Source organism: Saccostrea cucullata, unplaced genomic scaffold, assembly GCF_032062105.1.
Source record: "Saccostrea cucullata isolate Sc308-1 unplaced genomic scaffold, CSIRO_AGI_Scuc_v1 ctg1456, whole genome shotgun sequence".
NCBI classification, from domain to species: Eukaryota; Metazoa; Mollusca; class Bivalvia; order Ostreida; family Ostreidae; genus Saccostrea; species Saccostrea cuccullata.
This window is the reverse complement of record NW_026923075.1, coordinates 85,247-100,494: the sequence shown is the minus strand read 5'-3', so window position 1 is coordinate 100,494 and position 15,248 is coordinate 85,247. Positions and strand designations below refer to the sequence as shown.

General features: G+C 32.8%; 2 protein-coding genes across 3 annotated transcripts; both read left to right on the top strand.

Annotated features, from left to right (window-relative positions):
- The first annotated feature begins 1,162 nt into the window (after window positions 1-1,162).
- LOC134263080 (uncharacterized) lies at window positions 1,163-5,482 on the top strand. 2 transcript variants are annotated; one of them, XM_062745384.1, is made up of 5 exons: window positions 1,163-1,418; window positions 1,604-1,631; window positions 2,415-2,558; window positions 3,483-3,728; window positions 5,149-5,482. In XM_062745384.1, the coding sequence occupies exons 1-5, from the start codon at window positions 1,416-1,418 to the stop codon at window positions 5,172-5,174; spliced, it is 447 nt and encodes a 148-aa protein (XP_062601368.1). In that variant the 5' UTR covers window positions 1,163-1,415; the 3' UTR covers window positions 5,175-5,482. The 2 variants fall into 2 exon arrangements, with proteins under 2 accessions (XP_062601368.1, XP_062601369.1); XM_062745385.1 differs by having other exon boundaries at window positions 1,165-1,461.
- A 4,127-nt stretch (window positions 5,483-9,609) lies between these two features.
- Window positions 9,610-12,696, top strand: LOC134263078 (calmodulin-alpha-like). The gene is made up of 5 exons (XM_062745382.1): window positions 9,610-9,909; window positions 10,483-10,513; window positions 10,628-10,771; window positions 11,916-12,158; window positions 12,273-12,696. The coding sequence occupies exons 1-5, from the start codon at window positions 9,907-9,909 to the stop codon at window positions 12,320-12,322; spliced, it is 471 nt and encodes a 156-aa protein (XP_062601366.1). The 5' UTR covers window positions 9,610-9,906; the 3' UTR covers window positions 12,323-12,696.
- Window positions 12,697-15,248: the final 2,552 nt, after the last annotated feature.

Sequence of the window (15,248 nt, the reverse complement as noted above, 5' to 3'; positions counted from 1 at the left end):
CTGTTGAGACTAGCACGCTAACCACTACGCTACACAAGTCCTGATGAATTGTGGCATTTAAATCACATTTGTGATATGACCATTGACTAAAGGGACTTCAAGTATTTCTTGAAAAGATACAAAAGTTATGTCATAAAACTATCTTTTTAAGGTATAGTTGGTCTATGTTCCATAATTTTTTTAACCAAAATATGTATGTTTCTATGCAAACTTTGAGGATTAACTTTCAAGAAATGGAGAGAAGACCCACTCATATCATATTTCATTGGCAAATAACTTCATTCTTCATGAGATTTGGGTAAGTTGTAGACATTTTATATAAAGTATACTTTAATGAGAGATGAAATATTAAGGAAAACTTTGATATATTTTTCACCGTCATGTTTGTTGCGCTATGGGCTTATCTCACGTCATGTTCACCCATCTCCTTTAACATTAAACATCGAAAATCACAGATAAAAGTGAAACAAAATTTACAAGACAGTGTATGTGTTATTAGCAATCCCAGTCCGTTAATTTTATTTCATTTTACTGTAACAGTTATGGAAAGTTAAACCGAAACAACTCACTTGATGTTAACAACTACTATTGAATCTTACTCCTAAAAAAGCTTAGCAACTCAATTCAAACAAGGTGTTTTTATTCAACACCCGGAATGAGACCAGATGTGATAATAGTTCCTAGATAGATTATTTATCTAATTATAATAGAATGAATGACTGCACTGAGAGATGTTGTTGTCATAAAAATTTATGTTTGTCTACATATGCAAGTCTTTGCATCTTAAGCATGCATACAAATTATATGCAATGCAATAAAAAAATCCATCAAAATATCCTGGAAATGTTGGAATACAATACATTCTATGACAAAATGTGCTGACAGATCCTTCACCAAAGGATTCTTTTTTAAGAACTCCAATGTCTCTTTTGTTGCACAATTTTTAAAGAATATTAAAACTACAATGAACATTTTCTTAAAAAAAAACTTCTTAGGTTCATGGATTAAATTTACTCAGAAAAATTAGCTGGTGTCCAGTCCAGCAAAAATAAAGCAAGCAAGGTTAATTGTAGTTCAATCATAGTCCGGATATAGATAGACTTAAAATCAGGTATGCATGGAATGAGTACTTCAATATTTACAAATACACGATATACCATTAACATCTTTTATTAAAGGTCTGGAAAGTTTACCGTTCCATGCAATATCCCCTTATCGTCAATATTAAACAAGATTTCATTTGATGATACCATCCTCTGTAATACAAGCATGGAGACCGTTATTTAGCTTAAAAGCCCAATGTGGCGTATAATACCACTGGAAATACCAGCAGATACTCGGTGAGACGTGTTTGTTTGACATTGATTGGGATGCTCGGAGCCTGAGAGAACCTGTGTTGTCCTGAAACAAACACCATGGTAAGCGATTCCATTTCACCCTAACGACTACTCATAATTTCAGGTAACATACTTAAATAGGAATTTGACATAGTTTATTTAATCGTTGATGTCACACAAATTTATATATAAATGAAGAAATAAATTATTTTTGATGTTTGTATTTTTTTCCATGCTAGGGTCATAATTATGCTTCATTTTTACAGAGTGGGTTGTCAGAGGAGAAAAAGAAAGGTACATATATCACTTTTTGTATTCAAAAGGGTGAAGTTTAATTCATATCTTCTTTAATTGCAACGTTTATAGTTTTCCGAAATACCGGATGCAATTATTGATTGACTTTTGTCACGGTTCTCTACTATTATACATAGTTGTATTTGCTGTATATATTACTGAATTTTCTTTTAAGTTGTAAATTATTCATGCACAGAAAAAAAGTTTTTTCGTCCTAGAATTTTACACATAGAAATTATTTATGAAAGTTACTGAGACAGGATGTAAGATCAATTTTAGTTATCCTTGTCTCTAAAATCAACTCTGCTTTACTTTGTTTTTTTTTTATCATTAAAAATGCGTACGTTTTGACTGTTTCAATCAATCAAGAAAATAGATCTAACACTTGTGTGTTTTATCAGATTAAAAACATATAGTTATCTAATGTTTCAAAATTAGAATTCTTTAGGGCTTCTGAAATCTTGGATATCTAAATGCATATTTAATGAATATGAATTAATAATGAAATACAAATATCAAATAAAAACAGCAAGGAAAAAAGCAATTGTCATTTTGATGATGAATATTTGTTGGGAGTCACAATATCATTGTGTATAGGGTATACCAGAATCAATATTTATAACCTTTGTGACAATATAGAAATTTGTTATCAGACAATGAGATTATATCTAATAAATACGGAAGCAATGTTTTTTTTTAATCATAAAGTGCATATTAGAACGTATAAGAAAATGTTAAATGATACCTAGACTCAGAAGGTCTTACACTGTATAATTTTTCCAGACTTCAGACATGCCTTCAACATGTTTGACAAAGATAACAGCGGCTATATCAACACCCGAGAACTTCTAACTGTCATGAGGGCTTTTAAACAAGACCCAACCAAGGCAGAGGTACAACAACTAATGAAGCGCCTAGATACTGATGGTAATTACTTCATTAATTAATTAAGTTCATAGCAGATATAAGTCTGTTGATTACTTTAGAAAATGACTATTGATTAGAGTTCCAGTTACTTTTTGGATTTTAATCTTGGTGATGGTTAAAATAAAATCTGAAAAAAAAAAACATGCTGACTAGCTGTATCATATGTTGGGCTCATAGGTTCCGTTTAGCCCTACTCTTTAACAGGGGGATTTCACAAGCAATTTCACGGATTTCACAATTCACTTGGAAGGCTATATTTTCAACATGTAACAAGTTTTGCCTAGCCTTGGGCTTACTCCACATCATCGGATTCACGATTTTTGTCATAATTTTGGAAGAGGGTTAACCTTCATTTTATTCATGCTTGCAAACGGTTGCTTGTTAGAGTTGTGGGGTACTGAAGAAATTTCAAAGTATTTTTTATGAATGAAACATGCATGTAACGAATAGTTAACAGGCACAAATGTTTGTGAGCGAACACAGGTGTCAAAAATGGAATCTGGTGTCATAGAGGAGTACGCATCCCCATTTCACCTGTCACATCCGCCAGGTGTCCTTAGACATGATCACATAAACGGAGAAATAAGCAGATAATACAGTATGAAAATCAGTCAACATTTAATCCAAAGACAGATTGCAAATATTTGTATAAACCATAAAATATTTGTTTTAACAACAAAAGTTTTTACAAACTTTGTGGGTGGAAAAAAACTGGGGTAACTTGCGAGTGATTGGTGCTTTAACATTTCATGACTTTGACATAGTTTTGAAAGATTTTAATCTTTGCTATTTCATTGATACAGTTTTGAAATATTTTATACATTTGCCATGAACTGCCACAAGGTGGCATCAGTGTTTTACAAACACATTTTATCTAGTTCATGTGTCTAACCTGTAATTATTAATAGCGTTCTATTGTTTAAGGTAATGGAAAAATAGAATATGAAGAGTTTGAAAAATACATGGTTGAAAATTATAAGCATCCGGAGGAATTCCAAAACTCGATGATGGACGCTTTTAAATTGTTTGATAAAGATGGCAGTGGAAAAATCGACGCAGAGGAACTAAAAGAAGCCATGATGAAATTGGGGGATAAACTATCACAGGAAGAGGCCGAGGACATGATTAAAACGGCTGACCTAGACAAAGACGGAAAGATTGATTACGAAGGTAATAATTTAAGGTTCAAAGTCAAAGAGGCAAAGAACGAGGATGAGAGATATCGGCAAACTGCTATCCCTTCTAAAAAAAAATGAAATATATTATCCACTTTAATCATTTATGATATGCATTTATTAAAAAAAATTCGTTCACAAACATCACTTTGACTGTTCGATTAAAATATTTTTACTTGATTTTTTTCCTGACTGGGTTTGTTTGAATAACAAACAAAGAGTCAAGACAGGTAAAACCTAGGAAGAAAAACCATATAACCCCCCCCCCCCCCCCAAAAAAAAAAAAATAGAAGAAGAAACCTATAGCTACCAAAACACTTTCTATGGACAAAAATATCAATTTAATATGGTATCGTTACATTAATGAAGAAAACTAATAGTTAGCATACTAAAATGTCCACTGAAACAATACAGGAGCAAAGACATACCTCTAAAACATCAGAAGTGGGATCAGGTGCCATGGAGAAGTAAGTATTTCCTCCCGACTGGTCTCGCCTGCTGTGTGCTCTTTTTCATGATCTGGTAAACGATAAAATCCATTAACATTTCAGTGTAAAAACAATTACCGTACAATTTGTATGGAAACAATCAGTATTCAGTCAACATTACAATTAATGATAGATTGTATTTGCTGACAAGGATTATTATATTGATTATAAAATTTGCAAAATGTTTACTTTTTAAAATAAGTCTGTTCATATCCTTGTTTCATCAACATATTTGTGATTAGCTTGCCTCGTTTCAGAAATTATTTGTATGCAGAGCTTGCTCTTCTGTATCAAATTGACTGGGAGACATAAGCTCCATATGCAGGTGATATGATATATTTCTCATTAATCAGGAAGTTAATGGAAAAGTTGGTAATCACGTTAATCATAAAGTATTTGTTAAGTTACCACGAACGCCTCTTAGTAGTAAATATCTAATTATGAAACAGACACTTCAGATTATATGGTGTTTTCTATCTCACGTCAAAGGGATATGTTGAATCAAAGTGGAAACAAAAATGAATATTATTCATAGATGAGACGTCGTTGATATTTCTTATTGAAGACCAAGCGAGAGACTTCTTCTTTTCAAGCAGAAATTTTCGAATGAATTCTGTTTCACAAAGTTCTAAAAAAGAGGCGCAATTGGAACCATGGGAATTCTGAGGGATTGTTGGAAGACTTGATCTGAAAAACTATAAAATTATTGTCAATCTGAAATTCAACAAATCATTTAAATAAAATATCGCCAACATAGACAGAAAGATTTAAATTCCTAAATATTTCTGGACTTCGAAAAAAATCTCTATCAATTAAAATTATAAATAAATAATAGATAACAAAGCCAATATGATTAGTGAAACAGTTAACTGAATTCGTAAACTGTGATGTAGACAATTTAAACCTTTTTTAAAAAATCTATTTCAGAGTTTGTAAGAATGATGCAGGATTAAACTGCTTCCTGAAACATTGTACACGGGATTTTTATTGTGACTTTCGATGGAGGAACACAGGATTCCGCAGGTAAAATAATACCCTTTTGCATCCCTTGGAGTATACTTCTGTAACTTTGGATATGATTTTACAAAATTGATACAACAGTGTAAATTTACATCAACGAGACCAGTCAAGTGCTACAATTACGGTTTCATATTTGAAGTGTATTTATGCAGAGAATATTTCTGTTCTACATCAAAAAATGCTACAATCAACATGATGTATCTTTTAATGTCATGAATATTTATGTGTTTCAGGTTTTCTTGCTTCGTAAATAATATAATTTTTTTATATGAATTGTATATTGTACTTTATCTTGTATATAATATTTCCTTTTGTTGTTTTTTTCAATCATCTACTCGCCAATTTTATACCAAGATTGAAAAAAGTGAACCAAATTTGTTATTTTTATGATGACCATTTCTACATGTACATTGATATATAAAGAACACACAGAGTTATTTCCCTTGGGTTTGGATTATGTACTGATTGAAAAATATTATTGAAATTAGTTACAATTCAGAAATGTTTCTTCTGCAGCATCAGTGATGTACACTTGTTATCAGAAAAGAAGAAGAGAACAGCCAACTTACATTAGTTGCTACCATGCACTGTGCATTCTGAAAAAAAAAAATCAAGAGGGATACATTTACCTTTACGAAATGATTTTATCTAAAAACAAAGTCAAAGAACTCATTGGAATAATAATATCAGCTCTTATAAACTAGGCGTTTTTTTCTTTCAAAAACAAAATCTAAACCATTGAGGAATTACTGGTAATTTAAAAGTGTTTATAAGCATTCCCGATACATTGTGATGTGAATTTTAGTTTTGCATAGAAAATTGTTGCTTCAACATTAGGTTCTCAACATATCGTACTTCAAAACGTTACAGTGAAACAGCACGTGTACACAGTAATTCAATATTCATAGAGGTTTCTCGATAGATATACATTAGAAGGCGACCAACATACCCAACGATGACACTGAAGAATTGTATATATTACCTGGTATGTCATAACATATGATTTAACTGCTTCATTGAAATATACAGCAAACAGTATTCAAACTCAAAAGTCCATTAAACAATGCAAAATCCAATTCAATGAATAAAATATATTTTAAACTAAACTAATACAAAATAGGGTCAGAGCAAACACGGGCCTCCTAAACATCAGAGGTGGGATGGGTGCCATGGAGGAGTGAGCATCCCCTGCCGACCGGTCACACCGACTTGTGCTCTTTGTCATGATCGGGAAATAAGGGAAAATCCGTCGTCAATTCAGTTTGTTAATAATGGACTAACAATTAGTATACAAAATGCCAGTCTGTATTTGACTCAATGATAAATTGTATTTGCTGACAAGGTCATTGTATCAACCATAGAACTTACGAAATGATGACTTTAAACGAGACTGCTAATATTCTTGTTTCATCAACTTGTTTGTCAATAATTTACTTTTTTTTTTTTTAGAAATTGTTCATACGTAGAACATGCTTTTGCGTATCGAATCAACTGAGATATATAAACTCCGTATGCAGGTGATGAAGGTATATTGCTGCATACGTAAGGGAAGATGACGATAGAAAAGTTAAAGTCATCATGTTTATCATAGAGCTTGGTTGATAGATTACCATTAATGTCTTTTTCAAGTAAAATATCCAAGTATAAAACAGGTGTGTTAGACTCTGTGGTATCTTTTATCTCAAGCTCTCCGGGATATATCGTATCGACAGAGGAATGGAAATTACCATTGTTAATTGTCAGTACATTGTACGTCGTCGATATATCTAAATGTCTAGTTGAAGGCCACAGCAAGTGTTTTCTTTTTTCACGCATAAGATTTTGCACACATTCTGCTTCATGTGGATACAAAAATAGTTCTGCTAATAACGGAGCGCAGTTGGTATCCATAAGGATTCCAAAAGATTGTTTGAAGACATGGTCTCCAAAACCCACATAAAAATTGTCAATCAGAAACGCAAGCATCTTTTTGATGTCAACTTTAGAGCACTTGTATGTGCAATCCGAATATGTTTTAACAAAATAATTTTGCAAGTGGCAAGGTAAGTAAATTTTCGAGTTCCATTTTATTGAAAAAGCAGCTGTCAATGATATCGAAAAGCCTGGACTTTAATTTATCGTGGGGAATGGTTGTGTATAAAGTTGAAAAGTCGTACGTTTTTAAGCTGTTGATTTTGGTAAAATCTTGTGATTTCAATTTTAATACGTTTATTACTTTGCTATTTATGGTAAATATTTTGAAGCTCGTTAAAACGTGCGAAGTTTGATTTAAAACGATGAAAGTCAATATTTTTTGCCAATAGCTCTTTGAAATTTTTAGAGTATCCACATCTGATTCACACCACTTCTTGAATATATTGTTGCACAGTACTCTTGAAGTTTCTCCTTCACTACTGTTGATATCTTAGTGAGGAGTAAAGAAAGAGGCTTGGTTGAACATTTACTGGAACACGCAATGTTTCTTTGTTTGTAAGGATTTGTAAAAAAAAAAAAAAAAAAAAAAAAAAACTATACAACTATACCACACAATTAGTATTGCGTAATAAATCAAAATTAAAGAATTTAAAGACAGGAAATGAAAACTTCACCGTAGATGTCAAAGAAATATTTAAATTTGACATTTTTTTTTTACAATTACTTTACATTTTGTGACCTATATAAGCGGCATCATATAAAAAAAGATTGTTGGATGTTCCTTTCTGTTATTATTACTGAAATTTCTAAAAGATCTGAATAAATATAAATTCATTTTTAGCTCTACTGGTCAGAGACCAGAAGAGCTTATGCGATAGTAATGCGTCTGTCGTCCGTCCGTCTAGGTTTCTGTCCGTCTGTAAACAGTTTTTCAAAATGCTACTCCTCCTACAGTTTTGATCTGATTTCAATAAAACTTGGCACACAAGTAGACTACATTAAGATTCATAATTCTTTGCATCCGTTTTTTATTTCTATAAACGGTGTTGCCGTGGTAACTAAAAATATAAATTTCTATGAAAATCATTCAAAATGCTACTCCTCCTACAGTTTTGGTCTGATTTCAATATAACTTGGGACACAACTAGACTACACTCAGATACATAATTCTGTACAGTGTATATCGGTTTTTGATTTCGATGAACGGTGTTGGCGTGGTTACTAAAAATAGTAATTTCTGTGAAAAACATTCAAAATGCTACTCCTTCTACAGTTTTGGTCTGATTTCAATATAACTTGGCACACAAGTAGATTACACTAAGATACATAATTCTGTGTGTCAGTTTTTTTATTTTTGATGAACGGTGTTGCCTTGGTTACTAAGAATAGAAAATTCTGTGAAATACTTTCAAAATGCTTTTCCAAATATAGTTTGAGTCAGATTATAATATGATTTGGCATGCAAGCAGAATACACTGAGATACATAATTATCAGTTTTGTATTTTTGATTTTGATGATTTATGTTGCCATAGTATTAAAGACTTAATCAAGGATCATTATTCTATTTATTGCTTTTGTAAAGTTTAAGTCCCAACTGCTTTTCTCGTTCTTTATTGTAAATACAAACCAGTAGAGCTACAGTCTCGACAGAGACTTCTGGTTTGAAACTATCACAGCAATTTGAATGTGAACATTATCAGATCTAAATTACTATTATACATATAATACTTTAGATAAATTTTCTTTAATTTTAAAGTCTCAATTATTTTTTTCTAAGCATTAGAACCAGCTGACAATATGTATACTTTTAACCCACCCCATCCATTTATATTTAGTTTTGTAAATTTTAGAAAATTGATTAAAAAGAATAAATAATTTACAATGATGGTAAAACAAAAATCATTGGAGCATACTGAATGTTCTAGCTGTTTACAGGATTTTTGAAGACTTCATTGATTAATGAAATTTAATTCAATATGAATCTTTTAAAGGGGCTGGGTGGTTGTGGCCATTTTTAGACTATTTTGACCTCCTGTAGAAGAATTAAGAGCTCCATACAAAGATATAATAAAATGATTAAAACTAAAATTTATGAAATTTTTCTTTTCCAAATGATAGTTGACAGCTAAAGATATCATATCCCAAAATTTAAGGTATATCTGGTGGTTAATAAAAAATAATTCGTTGACCCCCTAGCCTCCTTAAAGTGGTTGGTATGTATTTCTACAAAATTCAATGAGGCATCTTGGATATATTACAAAAACCTTACTCTCCTTGACTCTTTTAACGGTTGGTTATCCCACTGGAATGTTAGGACCTGTATACAGGAATTAACAATCAATGGTTATTCCTTATACACGTTATTCAAAGAGGCAGGTATTGTATTCAGTGATATGTTGCAATGTCGAGAGGTCCGTTAACAATTACCTAGAAGCTTGCCCCTCGTGTTGGTTATACCTCAATATTGAACAATAGTCACGGAATCATTTTAGCCCAAACAAGAAATATCTGTTATTGAATTGTTTTACAACTTGAAAACAGATAAATCAAAACAAAACCTTAGAAGAAAAAATCGGCAGCGATCGTTATCTTGTAATGAACCTGTTTTAATCGAAAGTTCTTAAAGATCTGTGTTTGGTGTCTACATAGATTTGCGTGATCAAGACTTGCAGACGACAATCGTTTCTCGTGGTTACCAGGACAGGAAGTCGCTATCACAGGGTTTATAGAGTGAGATTTTGCAACCAGTCATGGTAAGGATGATTTTAAAGTTATCAGATTTTTTTTTGTTTACTCGCTTAATTGTAAATTTTTGCTTAAGAAAAAATAATTTATTTTCATAATTGCCTACAAGACAAAAAAAAAATAGCTGTTTACTATTTCATTTATTTTTTGATAATGGGAAGAAAAAGTACTTTTATTACAGGCAGCTATAATATAAAGGAATAAAAAACTTTTACAATGCTAAATTGTCCTTAAAGTGTGTTTCGATAGAAGAATTCGTTTAAGAAAGTTTTTTTGATGCACAATTAGCTCAAGTAAAAGTCCCAATTTATAACACTTTGTTAGATATTTAAACTAAAGATCAGTCAAAGTAAATAACGTTTTCATAAACACTGATCATTCATAACGGGAATACAAATAAAGTGACATTTAAAAGTCAGTGGACACCGGGAAAATTTCGACATTGTCGGTGGTACTTGTTTTCAATTCACTACTGAGCACTGTCTCGTTAAACCAAAATCTCCGTACCCACACCATCCCTTCCCAAACCTTCTCCCTAATTAATTCTGTTCTCCGTCTAATATCATTGTTCTCATTTTTAGGCTGAACAATTAACGGAAGAACAACTTCGAGGTAATAATTATAACACTTATTTTTCAAAAGTAGTACATTAACCAACTTCAATATTTTCATCACCCTTATTACTTCAGGAATATTGAAAACTGTATCTCAAATGTATACTTTTAGAATTGAAACTGGTGTTTAACATATTTGACACAAATGGAAATTCAGAGATTGACGCCAGTGAATTAGAGAAAGTTCTACAAGCAATGAACCAAAACCCCACACCAGAAGACGTGCAAGAACTTCTGGAAGAGATTGGTGCTGACGGTAAGGAGAGAGAGAGAGAGAGAGAGAGAGAGAGAGAGAGAGAGAGAGAGAGAGAGAGAGAGAGAGAGAGAGAGAGAGAGAGAGAGAGAGAGAGAGAGAGAGAGAGAGAGAGAGAGAGAGAGAGAGAGAGAGAGAGAGAGAGAGAGAGAGAGAGAGAGAGAGAGAGAGAGAGAGAGAGAGAGAGAGAGAGAGTCTTCCTTTAGATTTGGTACCAATGAAATATGGAAATAACGAACAATATTCAAGCTTAAAACCCGTTTAGACAATACAAACTTGGAGCAGAGCAAACAGAGGCCTCCAGAACGCCAGAGGTGGGATCAGGTGCAATGTAGGAATGCAATTCTTGCCGACCGGCCACACTTGCTATGTGCTTTTGTCATGCTCTGGAAAACTTTACGGAAAATATCAGTCAGCAATATAGTTAGAAAAAAGTTTACTAGTCATCCCGACTTCATTGTAGTACATAAAAAGAGAGGAAAACCAACAATCTGTTAGAATTTTCATTGGTATCAATTGCGACTTTTTATTAGCAGACCTGTTTTTGTATTATCAAAGAAACTTCTGTATGAGAAGAAATAAACATTTGCTGTGGCCATCAACTTCTTTTAAATATATCGACGATGCATAATCAATTAACAATAGTTTGTTTCATTCATATGTCGATTTGATATGCCAAGAGAAATTGAAATGAGAGATACTAAAGAGTCTGTCGCATCTGTTTCAAATTTGGATTTTAAACCAGAAAAGAGATTTCAGGTAACCTAACAACAAAACTTGATGATAAACGTGATGACTTCAACATTTCTATCGTCAACTTTCGTTATTAATATGGCTAATTACCCTTATCACCTGTATATGGAGATTATGTCTCCCAGTTGATTCGATAAGCAAGAACATGCTCGACGTATGATCAATTTTTAAATCTAGGCAAGTCATTCAACAACAAGTTGATGGAACAAGAAATCAACAGTCTCGTTTGAAATCATTATTTTGCAAGTTTTATGGTTCGATACAATGACGCAAAATGTCTTTTAGTTTCTATTTTTACTGGTTGGCGATCTTCAGTCATACCCAGTTTCTTAAATTTCCTTAAAAACTTTTGTCCAAAAGCATAATTTTTTTTGAAGTCTAAGCATATTTGTAGATGGAGTGATCACGTTTGAGCAGTTTTTACAATGCGCACCCTCTAGAATGCGTTCAAACGACGAAGAAGCGGACATGGTGAAGGCAGCCTTCCGAGTTTTTGATAAGGACGGAAGTGGATACATTTCTATGGATGAAGCTAAAGAGATCCTACAACGAGGAGAGAACGGGATCACGGACGAGGAAGTAGACGAATTCTTCCAAACCGCGGACCTCGACAGTGACGGCAGGATCAACCTTGAAGGTGGGTACCTTATATCTGCATAACTATTTAACTGTTATAGAATGAGAATAGAACGAGAAGCCAGTACTGTTGAAAGAAGTATTTACAAATGTACGTTATTAATTTTTGTTTTAGAATTTGCAACAATCCTAAATAGACCTTTTATTGTGGAACCAAATGAATGATGAAGAGAGCATGTGCAATATCAACTGAGATGAAGCAGTTTGTGTACACTCCAAATCTTTCATCGAAGAATGATATTATTTATATTTGGAACACCTATAATAGGATTTCTATTTAATGTTTAAATGATGTACAGTGTAAAAAAAAACAAACAATACATTTCCATTCCTTGATCTTGTTTAATTATTACTAAAACACAAAACGTAATTATGCTGTATTAATATGGTTGGCAAAGACAAACTACATTTTCAAAAATTGCCTTAAAAGGTATTTGTTAAAATGCAATATCACAGCTGAAACATATTGTACAAAGATATACAGTCCCTTATTCCTTAAAATTGATTTATATTCACAAAACCACAATAAAGAAAAACATAACAATGGTTTTCTTTTCTTCTTTATATCAACACTGATGACACTGAAAGACAAATAGAGAACGTATATTTTTTGTACACATCATTACATCTTAGTCTACAGAACTGATTGTCTGGCATCAGTATATGTAAATAACAAGGAGGAACCTGCCATCAGGAAAACTTAAGAAAAATCAATTACTATCCGAAAAGATCAATTCTGTCGACAAAAAGTTATCGATTCCCACTGGAAAAGAAGTAATCTTCTATACATTATTATCAAACGGATATTGTGGATAAAACATAGCAACATCGTCTTAAAAGAAAAGGAATTGCATCGGGCAATTTCTTTAAAAAAAGTCTATGGTAATCATAGATAACGAAGCTCACCCAACAAATTTAAGCTATAAGAAAGGTAAAGTCTCCCTTCAAACAAATGTTTTGGTAATGTACATCCCTTGACACAACATCTAAACCGTTGGTCCTGGTAGGATCTATAGATATATAGTAGTTAATGGTGTCTACTCCAAACATTTCCACGTTCAATCATGGTCAAGGCCAGATAAAGCTTCAATGTCTGCTTGGCAGTGTGCATACCTAGAGACAAGTCTCGTTCTGCAAGTCCAGTCACAATAGGACTTCTCGTTATTGAGAAAGGACCAGCTCTAATACAATAAAATGTTCATTCCATTTGAAAAATGTAGATTAGATCTTGCATCCGAATCAAGTCTATTATATGCATCCCTAGACCTTGATGCATCTTCAATGCAAGTCTCATCACCACATGAATAGGGCTTACAAGTACTTGGAAAGTGGATCCGCTATGTAGGTCGGATCCATCATCAAAGTACGTTAGATGTGGATGTGTGCATCCCTAGGTGCATCCAATATGCAAGTTTGATTCAATTAAAGCTTAGAAAACAGCCCCAAAACTTTGGTCTGTTAATGTATTGGAAAAAAGATGTCAGACTGCAGGTTACATCATTCATGCGTTTTATCATGGAACACCTATTATTTACTTGAGAATGACCTTGCTGTTCACTCATCCAGAAGATACTGAAAATAGGTCAGAACCAGCATCCAAAGACTGTTTTTTAGTGTGCTTACCTAGATTTATCATCCTTGCAAGTTTAGATAGGGTTTTAACTTTATTCTCATCCGAAAAAATATAGGTCAATATATAAAGCATCATAAGCAAGTTTCTAGGTGTACATCCCTTGAGGCAAAATTCACGCAACGTTGGATAAGATAAGGCTTACAGTTTAAACCAACTCAGAAATGTTAACTTGTTCACTTATCTGGATCATGTAGGTCAGATCAAGCATTCCGAAGGCAGTTTTGCAGTGTTCATCCAAATATGCATCATCAATCCAAGTTTGGGCAACATACTGTAAGTGTACTATTAAGCTTCATATTTTAGCGTTTTTGGCACAAATAACAATGCGCTAATTTATGAATTCCGCAAAGAAATCTTATATATATATATACGATGTATGGAAATTCATGATTACGCCAAAAACTCTATAACAAGTGATTGCGCAAAAATTTTGAATACGCTAATTTATGTACATGTATATGTATAGTCAATAGATTTTATTGGAGGTGAGCCTACTCCTTCAACTTTTCCAGAACAGTCAGGTACAGCATCTGTAGCCAAGATCCAACATCCATGCAAACTTTCATTTGGAAATCCACAGATTGATTTATAAAACCCAGATTCATTCACCATTAAACCTGTATGTCTAAATCTGATACACCATTTCTTTTTCTATATCCATTTTTCATCATTGGTTTCAATTTCTTTAAAAGATATATGTATAAAGACTAGATTTTTATGATTAACCCGAAAACTCTCGGTATTTTGCCAGATTGATTACAGTATTAGTATTTTTTGTAAGAACAAGGTACAGTTTCAATACAAATCTTACCCTGTGATTTTCTAAAAATAAAAAAGCTGAAACTGATTTTAAAAATGAAAACTCATGCGTTTTGAATCATTGAAATATTTTATGCAAAAATATCCTACGATCATTTTTTTTTTCTCACATGCATTTCTAAAAGCTAATTGTAACGTCATAAACGTGTGCATTTTCCCGTATTTTCTTAAAAAGTTGCAGAAGACACCAATTTTCAATGGAATTTTCTTTCAGATAAAATTGTTCACAGGGATCGCCCACAAAGATTTTTAGATACATGTAAGTGATTTTTCATTGAATTCTGCACTGCATATCCAAAAATTAAAGTGGGCGACGGCTGTGGACTCTGTTCTCTGATGGAAAATTACCCTTGAAATGAGTCATTGCTAGGCTTTTGTGCGCCCGGATCGATAGATCCGAGGCGTATATTGTATCTGTCCTGTCTGTTTGTTTATCTGTTTGTCTGTCTCCCTGTTCAACTTTAACCTTCGCCATAACTTTTGAACCTTGAGAGATAGAGACTTCATATTTAGAATGCATACTCCACTTGTAAAGTTCTTTCAAATGACACCAAGGTCAGTGACCTTGTGACCTTGACTGTGACCTAAATGCTAAAAATAACTTTTTCAAACTTTTGAACCATAGGAGATAGAGACTTC